The sequence below is a fragment of the Gambusia affinis genome, linkage group LG05 (genome assembly GCF_019740435.1).
Source record: "Gambusia affinis linkage group LG05, SWU_Gaff_1.0, whole genome shotgun sequence".
Lineage (NCBI taxonomy): Eukaryota > Metazoa > Chordata > Actinopteri > Cyprinodontiformes > Poeciliidae > Gambusia > Gambusia affinis.
In genome coordinates this window covers 31,610,908-31,628,290 of record NC_057872.1, presented here as the reverse complement: position 1 = coordinate 31,628,290, position 17,383 = coordinate 31,610,908, and the positions used below count along the sequence as shown (strand labels likewise).

Below are 17,383 nucleotides of genomic sequence, written 5' to 3'. Positions count from 1 at the left end.
TGGTTCTGGTTCCACATCCCTATGAGGATTATTAGGATGTTTTATTTTGTAGGAACGGACCGGAAGTGGGACAGGTGATTCTGCCTCGGGATGACTCGTGTCTTTTCGCTCCTCCGGGATGCGCTGAGTGGTTCTGGTTCTGGACACCCAGCGAGCTGGGTCGAGGAGAACCGGGAGGAGAACCGGGAGGAGAACCGGGAGGAGAGTTCTCCTCCTCCAGGTGGGTCAACAGTCCGTCACGCGCTGCGGATCTCCGACAGGAGCGCGAGCCAGTTTGGATGTTTTCACGGTGGCTGAAAAATGTCGGACTGCCGGCAGAAGCTCCGCTGGTTCCGCTCCAGATTCCTCATTTTACGACTGTTTTGTGACTGAAGATATTAAATCAGATCTTGACTAGATGATCTGATCTGTATTTGATAATTCGGCCATGCTTTTATCGCCTTATATTACTGTTTTTATTTCACTTATAAGAAATAAGATCGCGTTTAATCTCTTGACTGAAACGTTCTTTGGAATAAATCCGTGTTCAGATGTTGGTTTTGTTGCTCTTAATATTTGCCGAACAAAATTTTGATGCTTTATTTGTCGTTGCTGATTGATTAACGATGTTTTGTGCGGTTTAAGTTAATTAATGCTTGATTTTTATTGCAGCTCCTGCCGCTGTGCTGCAGCTGGGCGGGGCTAAAGGATAGCGCCACCTTTCAATAGCATGTGGAGAGTTACAAGATCTGATAAAGTCACGTTGCTGCTGATGAATGTCGGGTTATTTTTCATATTTGGTTTGTTGTTCCGTCGTTCAAAAAGTTGGAGGTTTTGAGTTGTTACTGAAATGTGATTTTGAATTATCTAAACTCCCTGTAACTCTAATTTCCATCAACAGGTTAGTGAACAGTGGAAGTTCATGTTTAGACAACTTCAACCCCGTAATGTTCCACTGTGGAACAACAGAGCCATTCTATGTAGAAAATCTATAATTATGAAAGACTGGTGGAACAAAATAATCTGGTTGGGTCTAAGTTTTGGTGGGACCTTACAACTTACTGACCTCCCCAACGACCATTTTTGACCAGTGGGGGGGCACCACATTGGCTTAATAACCCCCTCCCCCAACCTGGTTTGTATTCACACCAGCTTAACTTAATTTAAGACTAACACTTCAAATGCCATATTTACTGAGATAATTTCACAGTATATTACATATCAGAACTAACACCTCACCTGGAGCCCTGAAGCTCCAGCCACCTCTCCATCGATCTGCTGTCTGATTATCCTATGTGGAAAAATATGACATAATTAACAGACCTATTCTACCTCACATTCAGTGCTGACCTTACTAAACACCGAACTTTACAACAAATGCGTTGCGTGATAGATATCTAACTTATGGGTCCACTCACTGTACTTACAGCCGAGTTAGCAAAATAACTTCTAATGTCTGTCGTCCTTTTCTCTTTTGGTCTCGGAGACTCATAATAAATGTCAAACTCAGAAGGAGACGCGTTCACTTTCAGCTCCACGGACCAAGTTTCCGGTCCGCGTGTGTCCAGCTGGCCGCCGCCTGTTGCAGCCAATCAAAGAACGTAGATCCACGTTCTGTGAGCCAATAGCGGGTCGTCATAGTTCATAACAGCGAATTTTAAAATGAATGCTACCACTGCGTAATATATTGAAATATTAAACTAATCAATGTAGATTTTTGTTTATTTATTTAGTTTTTGTTAAAAAATACAAATGTTTTTTTATTTTTTATTTTATTAATATGGCAAAAATTGGTCGAGACTATTTTATATCCCTTGAATATTGGTCGTGACGTGTCATGACCGCCCAGACCCAAACCTACGGCCATGATTTATAAGAAAGTTTTCTACAGGATCCCTGATGTTCTCATTCTGTCAGTAAAAACAGTTTAACTAATTTCTCTACTCCAAGACTCCATAAGATCCAAACTGAGCATTAGACATTAGAGGTAATAAATGCAGCAACAGGTTTTTGAATCAGTTTTCAATAAATAACATAATCACAAGAAGAACAAAAATCACAGTTTTCAGATCTATGATAGTCAAAATGAGATTGATTCCTCCTAAAGAATTACATTTTAAAATAATTAATAACATAAATCCATCAAATGAGTTTTAAAGAGAGATTTAATATTAATGTGGAGAATTGTGGTTTTTGGAAACAACTAAACATTTGTTTTACGAATGTAAAGAAATATTGAACTTATAGGATCAACTTTGAAACTTTCTGTCTCCTAAAACAATAAATGTGGATTTTATTTCTTTACTAAACATTCAGTTCAGTTTATCTATCAAAGAAAGAAACATGGAATCTTTAGTCAATGTTCTAATTATTGTAGTTAAATATTATATCCATAAATGTCTCTGTGGAAAATGCTGCCTCTCAATCTCTGCTCTCAAAAATGAACTTTCCTTTTTTTAAATGCAGAATTTAAACACAATTAAATTGTTTGAGTTAGTGGGAGATTTTCAGTTAGTTCTCCCCTCTGATTAGTTTAATTTAACTTATTTTATTTATTTATTTTCTCTAATTTTCGTACTTTGAGCCTCGGTTCCTAATTGTGATTTGTAGCAGCAGGAGTTGTATTTGGTTTTTGTAATGTTTGTTATTGACGTGTTGTTTGAGATTGTCATTCTTGCATATTCAATAAAAATAAAAAAAGAATGTCTTGTTATTTGGTTTCCTTCCAGCTTCTGTTTGTTTTCAGGCTGCAGATCCACACAGCGCCACCATGTGGAGGAAAACATTTCTGCTGCTGCTTCACATCACGGAAGGTAAAAACTTTCAGGAAATGTTTGAGGATTTTTACTGGTTTAGTTTCTCATCGATAATCTTCCAGATTTTTTTCAGCATAGAGCAATCATGGTTCTGACCCGGTAAAACGTTCAGAACTTTATGAATTTAAACAGTTTCTCCATGCAAAGATGTTTGTCTCCCATTTCCTGTTTTCTGACCAATCAGAGAGCAGAAAGACACGCCCATGCTCATTCACTTCCGGTTAGCTTGGTTAGTTTTATTCTGAAGAACTTGGTCCTAAAGGTTCTATTTAACTAATCAGAACCAGGTTTGGACCCAGAAGGTTCTGCTGCTCGTGGTAGAAGAATGAACCTTCAAAATAAAAGCATCTGAAACCTTTCAGACTAAATTTCTGTTTCAGACTCAGCAACATGAAATCAGATCTCGAATCCGGTAGTTGATGAACGGACCCGGTCCAGTCCTTCACTTCCTCTGCTGGTTTGTTGCAGCTGCAGTGGCTCCGCCCTGCTGGCAGGGGGCGACCTTCCCGGAGGCCGTGGTGTCCCCGGCGGCGGATAGCAGCGGCATCGTGCGCGTACCGGCCGCGGCGTCGCTCCAGCAGTGCGTGGCGGCCTGCTGCGACCTCGCGGCCTGCCACCTGGCCTGGCGCTTTAAGGGCCGCTGCTACGTGCTGAGCTGCCAGCAGGGGGCCGACTGCCGGCCCCGGGTCCGGCCCGGCGCCGACTCGGTTCTGGCCTTTCTGCAGCGGCCAGCCCGCTCCCTGTTGCGGTCCCTGGAAAAGCCGGCGCCGTTCGGCCGGACGCGGGGGCCCGGCGGCGACTTGGAGGCCCTCAAGGGCCCGGCTCTGTTCGACGGGCCCGATCCGACCTGGTCCGACCCAGCGGACCTGGAGGCGGATTGGTACCGGTCCGCGTTCAACCAATCACAGGAGACGGATCCTGGAGGGGCGGGGTCAGACAGCTACCTGACCGGAACCAGAACCACAGAACCAGCTGGTCCAGTTGCTGCAGAGGGAACGGTGAGTGAAGACTGATCCGGGTCAGAACCAACAGAACCAGCTCTACAGGGTCTGCAGCCAGATCAGAACCAGCTGGTTCTGTTTCACCAGAACTGGAATGACGATGGAGGTTCTGGTGAACAGAACCTGTAGAACCTACTGCTTCTTTTTCTCTTCTCCAGGCAGGAAGTCAGAGACCCGAGCGTCCTGTGTCTGCTGCGCCTGTTGCTGACTCCGTCCCTACGGGTCACATGACCACGCCCGGTGATGTCATCAGCACCACAGCGAACCCAGGTAGGCGGTCTGGACTGGACCTGGCCCTCTGATTGGACGATACGATCATGTGACAAAATTCACTTCCTGGTTTGATTTCAAACATTTTTCACAAAGACCCAAACCTGTTGCTATGGTAACTGGGGTTATTTGTGGCTGCATTTGAAGACGCAGAACTTCAAAATCCCTTTGAGCGGGTCAGAACCAACTGCAGAAATGCTTGATGTTAGGTCTGGTTCTGGTTCTGTCCGGCCTGATCTGGACCGTCTTCCTGCAGGTCGTCCCGTGGGGCACCTGGTGGATCCGGTGGACCTCGGCGCCACTGTGACATCAGATCCAACCGGTTCTTCTGAACCCGGGAGCAGAACTTCAGGTCTGATCCGAAGTTCTGCAGAGGGTTCTGGACAGAAGCTTAATGCTGGAGTTGTTTTTGTTCTGACAGAACCCCTGAAGGTTCTCCAGGCTCCAACCACTGACCCGCTGATCCAGATGACCTCTGACCTCTCTACCTCAGCTGCTCTACCCCTGACTACTGCAGGTATGTCAAACCAGGTTCTGGTTCCTGTTGGTCCGGTTCTGCCAGGCTCTGGTTCTGACTCTGAACCGATTACTGATTTTTATTTCTTAGTTATCCTAATAAAATTTTCTTTAAAAGTTGCTTTTCCTTTTTTGGGAGACAAACACAAAACCCCAAATCTGTCTGAGCAGAGATGGTATTAGCATAGCGCATGTTAGCCGCTACAGCTAGGCTGCTAGCCTCCCGGTGGCTAGCAGCGGCCCTGGCTGGTCGTCATCTCAGGCCTCTACAGCCCGGTTCTGATCGTTTCAGCTGGTTCTTTCTCTGAGGTTCTGTCTGTCCTCCGGCCCCAGCGGAACCCCAGGGGCCGAACCGGGCCCCGCTGGCCGCTGTGGGTCCAGACCTCCGTCTAGTTCTCCCTCTGAGCGCCAGCTTGTTGCTCAACGGCAGCGGCAGCACCGACGACCGCGGCGTTAGCAGCTACAGCTGGCAGGTGGTGAGGTGAGCAGCTCTGCGGACCGGAACCAGAACCGGCGGCTCAGTACCTGATGGACTCTCTGCCACCTGTGTCCGCAGCGGTCCTCCTGGTTTGCGGCTGCAGGATGCCGACCGGGCGGTTGCCATGGCAACGGGCCTAAGAGCGGGGCGCTACGTGTTCAAGCTGACGGTGTCGGACCAGCAGGGGGCGACAGACAGCGCCCTGCTGTCGGTGCTGGTCCAGGAAGGTGAGTTCTGCTGTAGGTTCTGGTTCTGGTTCTGATTGGTACCGCCCGTCTCCTTCCCCCTGCAGCCCGCAGTCTTCCTCCAGTGGCGCACGCCAGCGGCAGCCATGTTCTAGTTCTGCCCAACAGCTCCGTGGTTCTGGAGGGGTCGGTTACTGACGGAGACCAGACGGAGGTCCGGTACCGGTGGACCAGGGACAGCCAGAGTCCAGCAGCCGGGGTACCACCCGCTCTGAACGGTTTAGGCCCAAATGAGCCGGCCCAGGTAACCTCCCGGTTCTGTGCAGGAGGTCCTGTTCGGCTCGGAGACCCGGCGGGTCCTGTACCTGTCGGACCTGGTGGAGGGAACCTACCTGTTCCAGCTGAGGGTGACGGACGCTCAGGGTCGGGTCAGCACCGCCACCGCCACCGTGGAGGTTCGGCCAGGTAGGCCACCGCTCAGCGCAGGCTCTGCTGAGGTTCTGCTCAGGTTCTGAGGGTAAATGGACCTCTGGGTTGACTTGTGCAGAACCAGGCGGCGGCCAGCAGGTGGAGATGGAGATGCTGGTGGCGGTGTCTCAGGTGAGCGTGGCTCAGAGGGACACACTGGTCCGGCAGCTGGCCGCACTGATCCACGTCCTGGACCGGGACATCCGGGTCCGGGCGCTGCAGGGACGGACCCAACTCAGGTATCAGAACCCTGACCGGGTCAGGCCCAAACAGACGCCGCTCACTGCACCTGTACCTGCTGGCTGCTAGTCGGGTCAGAACTCTGTTGTTCTGTTTCAGCACGGTTCTGCAGTTCTGGGTCCAGGGTCCGACCGGACCCGTCCCGGCCTCCAGCCTGGTGGTTCTGCTCAGGAAGCAGCTGCTCCGAGACAAGAGCGACTTCCTGCTATTCAAGGTGCTGAGAGTCGACACTGTGGGTAAGTTCTGGTCCCGACCGGTCCGGGTTCATGGTTTAGAGAGGGACCATCCAGAACCACCTAGAACCGTCAGGGAACATGTGTCTGCTGGGCAGGTTCTGATGGATCCCCTGGCTGGGTCACCGGGTAAAGTTCAGCCCAAAGATGAGTAGACCAGTGGAACCAGTGTTCCCTCATCCGGACCCTCGGACGCTGGCCAGTTCCTGGTGTCGTGGCTGTAGGCCACAGCCCGAACAGCAGACATGGCTACCCCCTTTCCTGGGCTTGTGGGAGGGGCTAGAGGGGTCAGGTGGAGTGTGGGATGGGTGGTGCTGGAGGCAGGGACTTTGAGCTTTGGAGCGTGACGTCACTGCTCTAGGCGAGGGGTCTGAGCGCCATCTTGTTTGGCCATAAACATAACCGAGAAAAGAACATCACCGACTGTCTCAGATATTTTGAATTTTTTAATATTTTAAGTTACTTAAAATTAATTAGCAGTGGTTCAAACGTGCTGCGTTATTGGATGTTATGTCCGATCACACAACCAAAACGGTAAAAAGATGGAAAACTGACTTTTGTTTCACTTTTTTCCTGTCTGTAAACGACGTGAGGAGGCTAAGCTATCGGAGCTAAGCTAACGGAGATAAGCTAACGGAGATAAGCTAGCGGAGCTAAGCTAACGGAGCTAAGCTAGCGGAGATAAGCTAACGGAGCTAAGCTAACGGAGCTAAGCTAGCGGAGATAAGCTAACGGAGCTAAGCTAGCGGAGCTAACGAAAAGGACATGAATGTCCTGTGTATCAGCGGTGAGACGTCCTGATGTCACGTTCTCCAACATCCCAAGTTATCTACTCGTTTGCTCCAGACTTGTTCATTCTGGTGAGTGTTTAAATTCACTTTGTTGGTGTTGGTCATAATGTTTTGCTATGATTTTGTCCAGGTGACTCATGTTACGTTGAGTTCATTTCAGTGGTTGAATTTTGTTCAAGTCAGATTTATTTTTATGTAGTTTAGTCCGAGTTTTGTCAGCGGACATCGAGGTTATTCCATTATTGTGAGTTAACTATTTTACTAATGTTATCAAATTTACAGTATTAATATTAAATATCAATTAAAGAGGCGATGCAGCGAAACCAAGATGGATCAACAAGTTACAGAGACTGTTGTCATGACAACACAGTGGAGGCTGGAGAAGAGGAGGAAACCCCAGGAGAAGAGCTCAGCAAGGCTGCAGAGGAACAGGAACCATTTGTGTTGAAATAAATGTGTTCAGTTGGAAGTGGCTGTTTTCTCTCATTTAATCATTTAATGTGCTAAAAATTCATCAAACTTTTGATTCAAGATCTTCAAGTTGCTGTAAACAGGTGATGAAATGAGTCACATTTCAAGTAAAAATTTGATATTTTAAATATTTCAGGTAATAAACAAATTAAATATTATATTTTAAATAAACATTTTATGTGATTAAAGTAAACAATTATATAATCAGACATTTTGCAGTAAACATTTAATTTAACAATCAAACCAGATGAAAGAGCCCATCTTTAAACATTTAATGTGTAATTAAACATTTCAGGTTAATAAAGGTAAATATTATGAAAGAGATCAAACTTTAAGGAAATATTTGTTGTATTTAACATGTTTCAGGTAAGAATGAAATAGATCCTAGAATTTTATGTAATTGAACATTACAGCTAACAAATGTGATGATCATCTGAGGTAAAACATTTTATTAACTTTTTTATATATATATATATATTTAAATATAAAATTAGTTAAATAAAAAAGGGGTCAAATGTAATAAAGATGGGTGATGAGTTACAGACTAGCAGAACAATTTAACTCTGATGTTGGGTTCATGGGGCCACGATTTGGAAGCTATTGAATAAATCATATTATTTAATATTAAAATTATTTATCCACCCATTTTGTTACACCAGGGGTCTCAAACTCCAGTCCTGGAGGGCCGCAGTCCTGCAACTTTTAGACGAGCTGCTGCTGCAGCACCTGAACAGAATAATCAGGTCATTAAGGCTGTGGAGAACTGATCTACACCAGGAGGTCATGAAGCCGTTTCATTCCAGGGTTTTGTACCTGTAGCTCATCTAAAACCTGCAGGAAAGTGACCCTGGAGGACTGGAGTGTAACACCGATGTCCTACATCCTTGTGTTTAGTGGGTCGGGAGGTTCTGGTTCCTCTCCAGCTACGTTCTGGGCGAGAGGCGGAGTCACCCTGGACAGGTCGCCAGTCTGTCTCTTAACATTTTAATAGAGGATAGTGTGAGTCGTGTAATAACAGGAATTACCACTTTTTGTCTCAGTTGGTCACAAGGCATTTATTTACAGGAGTGTTTGGTTCAGAAATGGACGGTGCTGATGTGCTACAGAACAGCTGGCCGTAATCAGTGTTCATAAATCGGATCAACCTTGAGCTAAAGGCCCTTTACTCCACAGAGCGCCGATATCCAATATCCAACCTGAAACAACTTCACTGCAGTTGGTAACACAATGAAAACACCAGAAAACGTTTGTTTTGGTCTGTGGCCTCACAAGATGGCGCCGAGCGACGTAAACGTCCCGCAGTGACGTCAGCTCCAAAGCTCTATAGAAGCTGGTGGTGAAGTTTAAATAGTTGGACTCACCTCAGTGCACCGCACTGTTTCCTTGAGAAGCGTTGGACGCTCTTTCATTCTGGACTTGCCCCTGATGAAAAGTGTGGAGCAGGACTGAACATAATTAAGATTCAGAGTTTCCTAAGGCTCTGGATGACCGGACTGGCGGTCTCTTACTCAAAAGGAGAAAAGCAGAGTCACACTATTGGGCCAAGGTCTATTCGGGGGTTCTGGAGAGGAGGGTCCGTCGGATTGTCGAACCTCGAATTCAGGAAGAGCAGTGTGGTTCTGGTTCTGGTCGTGGAACACTGGACCAGCTCTACACCCTCAGCAGGGTCCTGGAGGGTTCTGGGAGTTCGCCCAACCAGTCTACATGTGTTTTGTGGACTTGGAGAAGGCGTTCGACTGTGTCCCTCGGGGAACCCTGTGGGGGGTTCTTCAGGAGTATGGGGTACCGGGCTCCTTGATACGGGCTGTCAGGTCCCTGTAGGACCGGTGTCAGAGTCTGGTCCACATTGCCGGCAGTAAGTCGGGCTCGTTTCCGGTGAGAGTTGGACTCCGCCAGGGCTGCCCTTTGTCACCGATTCTGTTCATTACTTTTATGGACAGAATCTCTGGACCAGCCAAGGTGTTGAGGGGATCCGTTTTAGTGGCCTTAGTTAGGATCAAATCTCTGCTTTTTGCGGATGATGTGGTCCTTTTGGCTTCATCAGGTCGTGATCTGCAGCTCTCGCTGGAGCGGTTCGCAGCCGAGTGTGAAGCGGCGGGGATGGCGATCAGTGCCTCCAAATCTGACACCATGGTCTTGAGCCGGAAAAGGGTAGAGTGCCTTCTCCGGGTCAGGGGGGTGTCCTGCCCCAAGTGGAGGAGTTCAAGTATCTCGGGATCTTGTTCACGAATGGGGGAAGAAGGGAGCGGGAGATCGACAGGCGGATTGGTGCAGCGTCTGCCGTCAAGCGGGCGCTGTACCGGTCCGTCGTGGTGAAGAGAGAGCTGAGCCAAAAAGCGAAGCTCTCAATTTACCGGTCGATCTACGTTCCCACCCTCTTCTATGGTCATGAGCTTTGGGTCATGACCGAAAGAACGAGATCGCGGATACAAGCGGCTGAAATGGGTTTTCTCCGTAGGGTGTCTGGGCTCTCCCTTAGAGAGAGAAGCTCAGTCATCCAGGAGGGACTCAGAGTAAAGCCGCTGCTCCTTCACATTGAGAGGAGCCAGTTGAGGAGCATCTGGTCAGGATGCCTCCTGGACGCCTCCCTGGTGAGGAGTTCATGTCCCACCAGGAGGAGGGGAAACCCAGGACACTCTGGAGGGACGATGTCTCTCTGCTGGCCTGGGGAACATCGGGTCAGCTGATTCCCACAAAGGCTCCTGCTTAGGAGTCCAGAACGTGGATCAGTTCAACCTGACCCCAAAAAAGAAGGAAATGGATGTTTGTTTACTTCCTTCATGTTCTGGTGTCGTTTGTTTCGTTAGCGTGCGAGCTGAGCTGTTCAGGGCGGGGCCAGTGTGATCCAATCACCAAGCAGTGTTCCTGTGACCCGTTCTGGACAGAGAACCTGATCCGGCTCTACCTCGGGGACGGAGAGAGTAACTGTGGTAACGTTTTTATCATTCCTGAGCCAGTGGTTCCCTGTGGTCGACCTCTGACCCGGCTCTGCTTGTCCACTCAGAGTGGAGGGTTCTGTTCGTGATCCTGAGCAGCTTCCTGACGATGGTCTTCATCCTGTCGCTCAGCTGGACCTTCGTCTGCTGCAGCCGGAGGTGAGTCTGGACCGCCGGGTCCCATCCAGAATCTGCCGGGTCCGATTCGGTGTTCTGTGTGTTTGCAGGAGGAAGCAGAGGAAGGGCAGGAAGAAGACCAGGTACACCATCCTGGACGACATGGACGAGCAGGAGCGGCTGGAGCTCCGGCCCAGATTCAGTGAGTTTGTCCACCGGCCCTCCAGGTTCTGGACCGGACCGGACCAGAAACCCCAGAGTGACGCGGATTCACTGCTTCCCTGGATTTCTGATTGAAATTTTACTGGAATTAGCAGCAAAACTTTTCAATAAAGCAACAAAACCAGCAGAGAATCTCACAACGGTCGGATCCGACATCCATTCAAGATGCAGAAATACAACTAACGAGTAAATCTGGGTTTAATCCGGGTTAATCTGGGTTTAATCCGGGTTAATCTGGGTTTAATCTCCTGCAAAGCGATATAAAAAGTGAAAATGGTCCCTCTCTCATCCAGATTTGGAAGATTCTGAAAGCTAATCCCAGCCTTCCTGGGGAAGGGGCCGGTCCGGGTCAGAACCTTTTCCAGTCCAGATGACGGTTCTGTCGGATGGATCCGAACGGTCCCACTCAGTATCTCCCCTGTCCTGCGCAGGTCTGAAGCACCGCAGCACGGAGCACAACTCCAGCCTCATGATGTCCGAGTCGGAGCTGGACAGCGACCAGGACTCCGTCTTCAGCCGGCCGGTCCGCAACCGGAACCGGGTCAGCTCCCAGGCCGCGCGCAACGGGAACGCCTTCGGGTGAAGACAGGAAGTCCGGGGGGGACGGTGAGGGTAGGAGGAAGTCTGGATGGCGCCTCCTGGTGGCAGCACATGTTCGGTTCAGAGGTTTCATTCGTTCTTCCCAGAGAAACATTCATGAAGCGAAGACTTGGCCTGCAGGGGGCAGCACCAAGGCATGAGTTCAGGTTCTGTTCATCTGGGCCTGTTGGACTGTTCCTTTAGTGTTGCTTCAGAACCAGAACCAGAACCAGACCCAGCTGGGATTATTTAGCATCCTGGTGACCCAAACGTCTCAGCAGAACCAGCTCCATGTCGCTTCATGTCTGGTGATTTAAAGTCAAAGTTTCAGGAGAAGCTGAAGAAATAAAACACGAATTCATCCGTCAGTTTATTTCAGATCAAACACAAACGTACAAAAATCTAAACAGCAAAGATTTCCAGAATAATATGAGACACGTTGTTACTAACTAAACATCTAGAATCCAAGAAACACACAGAGCTCAATCTGCAGCAGAACCGACCCGGTTCCAGATTCTGGATTCATCCAAAACTCTGCAGATTAAAGTCAACATGAGACTCCAACTTCAGTTGTTTTTCTTCTGCACATTGTTGTCTGAATGCATCAGACAAGGTGTTCAGGAAGTTTGGGTCCAATCAAACAGCTTCTAGGATGTGATGCGTAAAGTGGGCGGAGCTTAGTCCTTCCAAATGACAAAACCACGTTTAACATGATCAGTCTGAGGAAACGAGGTCATTAACCAGTAGTACCTAACCTGGCCACCAGATGGCAGTGTTCTCTACACACTGAATCTTTAATTAGTGGAACCAGGCAGCAGATCAGGAACGTTGAACAATTTAAGACATAAAAATGTCACTTATATAGAAAAAAATAAGCAATAATAGAAAACCGTTTTCTGTACATTTATTTAATCATTAATCCTGGTATTTAGTTCATTATTCTAACAGTTTTGATTTGTTTTATATTTACCATATATTGATCCTGTTTTTAGCATTTTTATTTTTACCCCGTAGAATGTTGAGATTTTAAAATGTAAAGTCCATTAAAATCTAAATGACTAGAATTATTAATGATGGCAGCTGCAGGGTTGGGAAGCTTCCTGGGTCATGTTGATCAGCAGCCGGTACCAGCTCCGGCCCGGTTCATGCTCTCAGGCCTCCGAAGCACATGTACTTGACCTCCAGGTACTCGTCGATGCCGTACTTGGATCCCTCCCGGCCCAGGCCGGACTGCTTGACCCCCCCGAAAGCGGCCTCGGCGGCGGACAGGAGGCCCTCGTTGACCCCCACCATGCCCACCTCCAGCGCCTCGGCCACCCGCCAGATCTGGCCCACGTCCTGCGAGTAGAAGTATCCTGGAGGCAGAGACGGAGCAGAACCGGATCAGAACCAGGAGGGAGGCGTCGCAGACGATCTTTGTGGGTTTGATTCTTGTGGATTCAGAGGAGAATCTGAGGTTCAAACTGACGTCACCAGATCTTCTGGGAACTCTTAAGCTAACATGTTAATAGAGAAGCTAATGCTGCATTTAGAATCCACTAAATTGATGCATTTTTCAAGGTCAATCCTGAAGCGCTGATTCACTGGGGTCTTACCAAAACTTTCAGTTGAAGAAAGTTCTGGGATGTGTAGCTTTAGCGTTAGCTTCCCCCTAAATACCATGTTGACATGCAGGTGTGGAGTTAGCAGACATAATGCATATAACCAGCTAGCACCGCTAATGTTTGAGCTAGCGGTGCTATCTGGTCACTCCTTATTTTGTTGTTTTCCTTCTTCTGTAGTCAGTTGTGTTAACTGGACTGTAGAACCAGTACAGGTCCACTACATGGACCTGTACTGGTTCTACTGGGGCTCAGGTTCTGCAGAGCCTGAGGGGAACCGGACCTTCTCACCTGCCAGTCCGACGTTGGCAGCGTTGGCCACGGCCAGAGCTTCTTCTTCTGTCTCAAACCTGGAAACGAGGAACACAGCTGCTGATTGGTTCAGACCCGGACGGCCCGCCCCCTGAGCAGAACCCGCCGCTCCCACCTGATGACCGGAACCAGCGGTCCGAACGTCTCCTCCTGCGTACACAGCATGTCAGTGGTGACGCCTGCCAGTAGGGTCGGCTCCATGAACGACCCGTCCAAACGCTTCCCGCCTCGCAGAACCTGGGCGCCACGAGACACGGCGTCCGTTATCTGGTGGACCACCTGGGGCAGAGACACCGTCCCATCAGAACCTCATCAGAACCTCATCCAACCAGCTGAAGGAACTATCTGAGCCCCAACAGATCCAGAACCGTCTGGTCCAGAACCATCGGACCGGGCCTGGGCAGTAAATCAATAATATAATATGAACATGTGATCAATATCAGTTTCAATGAACTCTGATCAGAACTGCAAAGTAGGGCTGGGGGATATGAGGAAATCTAATATCCTGATATATTTTTGCTCTATCATGATACACGATATATATCACGATATTCTTAAATGAGCCCCAATGTTATTTTAAACCAGACTCCTTGCAGCATGAGGTCACCATCGCAAGGTCCCGCCCCCATTTCCCTGCTAGACTGATCAACCACAGCTGTGTTAGCATGGCTAGTAGCAGCGGTGGCTAATCAACCACAGCTGTTCTGTTCAAACTGTTTCTGTCACCATGTTGTTTGTTTTCTCCGCGCAGCTGATTGGTAGAAAATGTTCAGGTTGGGTGGGGGAGGGACTAGCGATGCATTCATGGGGTGTCGGATAAACCATACGCTCAGTGAATTTGACGGCGAAAATTTATTATTTGAACAACAATTTATACTCGTTGGTTGCGTTATAGTCATTTTAACTATCCTACATTGAAAATATCACAATATTTTGAGTTTACTCGATACTGTCTACATCTGTAAACAGAGGAAAGGCTTTAGCCACTCAAACTCAAGGCTAGCTAAGCTGGCTGGCTGGACACAACAAACCCGCTAACTCTTTGGTTGCCTAGCAACCACCTGTTGAGCTCAGCAGCAGGTTCAGGCTGAAAATACAAACAGGAAGCATCTCCAACAGGATTTGAGATACTTCAAACAAAAAGCTAATCAATAATAATCAATAGATTGATCTGAAACTATTAAATCATGATCCAGACCTAAACCAGATCCAGAACCATCCAGCGTTTTCTGAAAAACGTTCTGGTCCAGAAACCAAAATTTTCCCAGAATGCACCCTGATTGATCCAGTGAAGACCCAGTGGGAGGCGGAGCAGGCGGTTCTGGTTCTGGAAGTGTTCTGGGTCGTTGGCTTTGGGTCCAACCTTCTCCGCTGCTCTGGCGTTGATGAGCGGTCCCTGCGTGGTGTCCGGTTCCGACCCGTGGCCCAGACGCAGCTCGGCGTCCATGGCGCGGCCCAGTCCGTCCAGGAAGCGCTCGTAGATCCCGCTCTGGACCAGGAAGCGGTTGGAGCACACGCAGGTCTGCGGGGCGGTCAGGAGCGGTCAGCCGGACGCTGCGTCACACCAGCACAGCCCCGCCCTCCCGCCTCACCTGTCCGGAGTTCCTGAACTTGGAGGCCATGGCTCCGCCCACCGCGCGCTCCACGTCGGCGCTGTCAAACACGATGAAGGGGGCGTGGCCTCCCAGCTCCATGGAAACCCGCTTCACAGAGTCGGCGGCCATTTTCAGCAACACCTGGAGGAGAGAGAGGAACGACTGAGAACCTCGGCCGGTCCGGTCCGGTCCAGTACAGACCGGACTCACCTTCCCAGTTGCCGTGGATCCAGTGAAGGAGATCTTGGCCACCAGCGGGTCGGAGCACAGAACCCGGCCCACGGCGGCCATCTTCTCCCTAGAGCAGGGAACCACGTTGACCACGCCCGGCGGGATGCCGGCCTGCTGCGCCAGCTGCAGGAGACAGGAGGCAGGATGAACACCAGGACCGGACCGGACCGGGACCGGAGCAGGAGCCAGAGGCTGACCTCGGCCAGAGCCAGGGCGGACAGCGGCGTGTCTTCGGCCGGCTTCACCACCACGGTGCATCCGGCGGCCAGGGCGGCGCCAACCTTCCTGGTGATCATGGCGCTGGGGAAGTTCCACTGAGGAGGGAAAGGAAGTTCATCACAAACATGAAGGCTCTCTACTGCGTGGTGCCGACTTCCTGTTTGGCGCCTGTGCTCACCGGCGTGATGATGGTGGCGACCCCTACTGGCTGCTTGAGGAGCAGCAGCCTGCGGTCCGCCGCCGGAGACGGAACGATGTCGCCGTAAACTCTGCGAGCTTCTTCTGAGAACCACTGGAGGAAGGAGGCCGAGTACGAAACCTCCCCCAGAGCCTCGGGCAGAGGTTTACCCTGAAACACACACACACATGGAGACACACACACTCAGAAACACACACACCAACACACTCTCACAGAAACTCTCTCTCTCCTTGGGAACCAAATGCAGCTTTTATTTATTTCTGACTGTTGGTGATGAAAAGTAAAAACTAAAAGTAAAATTTTCACTGATGAAGAAAAATGTAATAATTCTAAAATCACAAATAATCTTTTAATCACCACGTTTTTTACTTTGACGCTGCGCAGCAACACAAACCTCCAGCAACTTTCACTGGAACGGGGACAATCAATGATTGACCGGATCATCAGAATTTACTCACGGACTCAAAGGTGATGATTCTGGCCAGGTGACCCTGGTGCAGCAGCAGCAGGTCGGACCATTTCCTCAGCAGGACGCTCCTCTCCTGCAGGGCAGCACCGCACCGCAGTTAGTCTGAAGCTAAACATTAACATCCAAACTAGTATCAGCTCACAGCTTAGTGTTTAGTTAGGACATAAGTTGGTAGCTTCAAACTAAATATGTACGTTTACATTCACGTTTCACATCATATGTCGAACCAACAGGTTGAGCTAAAATTTACCATGAAAACATGCTTTTGGTCAATGATGTCAGAACCGAACCACAGAGTCTTCACCATTAAGGCAAGGTCCGGACCAACGCGGGGTTCCGTGTGGTTATTCGGTAAATCTGCTCCATTTCATTTTAAATATGTGATTTTTTAAACGGAGTCCCGCTGAGCAGCCGCCTACCTTGGCTGTGGTGTGCTTCCAGGACTGAAACGCCTCGTAGGCGGCCTCCACCGCCTGCTTGGCCTCTGCGGGCCCGCAGTCCGACACCTGGGTCAGCTCCTGTCCGGTGGCCGGGTCCAGAACCGGGAACACCGAGGCTGCAGAGACCCAGCGGCCGCCCAGGTAGCCCTGAGTCCGGAGCAGCGCGGCGGGGACGTCCAGGCTGTAATGTCTGCGGAGGGAGGCCTGCAGGACGGGGGACACCTGGCGGAGGAGCCGGCGGCTCCTCAGCGCTCTGACGGCGGACATGCCAGGGAGGAGGAGACCGGTAGAGGAGCTCCGAGAGAGGAGAGCAGCAGCTGGAAGTCCTGGACGCTGCACAGAGAGCGCTGAACCTTCTGCTTCCGGTCTCAGTAAAAAACTACAAATCCCATGTATGCTGGAATCCTCTGCCTAAGAGGGGTGGGGGGGTGGGGGGGTCGCTCTTCTGCACTCCGTCTCATTTGTGTCTCCTGGGCTTCCATAGTTGGTTCCAGCCCTCGCCCCCCCCCCCCGCTGCTGTGGGGAAGGAGGAGGAAAGTTTGCTGCTGCTTGTTTTTATGTTTGGAAGTTCATGTAGAGGTTTCTATCATATGTTGTTTATTATTGTTTGTTAGGGTATTATTTTGCAGTTTTGATCATCATTGTGGATTTAAAAAAAAAAAAACAGTTTTATTATAATTTCCTTTTCTTTTTATTTTGGCGCGAACAGCCAGTGCTAGTTCAGCACAGCGGAGTTGAACATTGTTTTTATTTTTACGTTTAGGACTAGAGTGCAGAGAGAGAGAGAGAGAGTTGAAGAGGTTTTGATTTGTTTTCCGTCTTTCACAGAAATAAAAAAATATATATATCCTGACTGAGTGAATTCTGGAGACTTATTGATGCCATTCGTTACATTCGTTTGCTAATACTAAGCCTTGTATGTTACAGTTTACGATGGCCAAAGTGATGGCAGTGGTCAGAGGCCACTCTTCAATAAACAAGTAAAACAGAAAGAAGTCTGGTTATTGGAGCGTCG

At 49.2% G+C, this 17,383-nt stretch overlaps 2 protein-coding genes across 4 annotated transcripts; one reads left to right on the top strand and one right to left on the bottom strand.

Annotated features, from left to right (window-relative positions):
- Positions 1 to 6: 6 nt before the first annotated feature.
- kiaa0319 (KIAA0319 ortholog) lies at positions 7 to 11,866 on the top strand. 3 transcript variants are annotated; one of them, XM_044118107.1, is made up of 16 exons: positions 7 to 220; positions 2,709 to 2,792; positions 3,264 to 3,793; positions 3,955 to 4,066; positions 4,323 to 4,418; positions 4,488 to 4,583; positions 4,916 to 5,063; positions 5,139 to 5,287; positions 5,353 to 5,504; positions 5,572 to 5,710; positions 5,793 to 5,952; positions 6,053 to 6,189; positions 10,256 to 10,369; positions 10,453 to 10,543; positions 10,612 to 10,703; positions 11,155 to 11,866. In XM_044118107.1, the coding sequence occupies exons 1-16, from the start codon at positions 91 to 93 to the stop codon at positions 11,304 to 11,306; spliced, it is 2,382 nt and encodes a 793-aa protein (XP_043974042.1). In that variant the 5' UTR covers positions 7 to 90; the 3' UTR covers positions 11,307 to 11,866. The 3 variants fall into 3 exon arrangements, with proteins under 3 accessions (XP_043974042.1, XP_043974041.1, XP_043974043.1); XM_044118106.1 differs by having other exon boundaries at positions 10,256 to 10,378; XM_044118108.1 differs by having other exon boundaries at positions 85 to 220; positions 2,726 to 2,792; positions 10,256 to 10,378.
- Positions 11,660 to 16,776, bottom strand: aldh5a1 (aldehyde dehydrogenase 5 family, member A1 (succinate-semialdehyde dehydrogenase)). Its single transcript, XM_044118114.1, has 10 exons — positions 16,348 to 16,776; positions 15,918 to 16,001; positions 15,439 to 15,609; positions 15,239 to 15,355; positions 15,021 to 15,164; positions 14,808 to 14,951; positions 14,579 to 14,737; positions 13,331 to 13,494; positions 13,195 to 13,253; positions 11,660 to 12,657 (listed from the first exon to the last, which is right to left on the bottom strand). Exons 1-10 carry the CDS (start codon positions 16,633 to 16,635, stop codon positions 12,446 to 12,448), a joined length of 1,542 nt encoding a protein of 513 aa, XP_043974049.1. The 5' UTR covers positions 16,636 to 16,776; the 3' UTR covers positions 11,660 to 12,445.
- Positions 16,777 to 17,383: the final 607 nt, after the last annotated feature.

Bases quoted from the DNA above. Each gene is read 5' to 3' on its own strand.
- aldh5a1 (XM_044118114.1), bottom strand. From the start codon at position 16,635: ATGTCCGCCGTCAGAGCGCTGAGGAGCCGCCGGCTCCTCCGCCAGGTG. The intron at 15,610-15,917 runs GTGAGTAAATTC...TGTGTGTTTCAG, and splicing joins GAATCATCACCTTTGAGTCC to GGTAAACCTCTGCCCGAGGC. The intron at 13,254-13,330 runs GTGGGAGCGGCG...CCTCGTTTCCAG, and splicing joins CCGCTGGTTCCGGTCATCAG to GTTTGAGACAGAAGAAGAAG.
- kiaa0319 (XM_044118106.1), top strand. From the start codon at position 91: ATGACTCGTGTCTTTTCGCTCCTCCGGGATGCGCTGAGTGGTTCTGGT. The intron at 3,794-3,954 runs GTGAGTGAAGAC...TCTCTTCTCCAG, and splicing joins CAGTTGCTGCAGAGGGAACG to GCAGGAAGTCAGAGACCCGA. The intron at 6,190-10,255 runs GTAAGTTCTGGT...TTGTTTCGTTAG, and splicing joins GCTGAGAGTCGACACTGTGG to CGTGCGAGCTGAGCTGTTCA.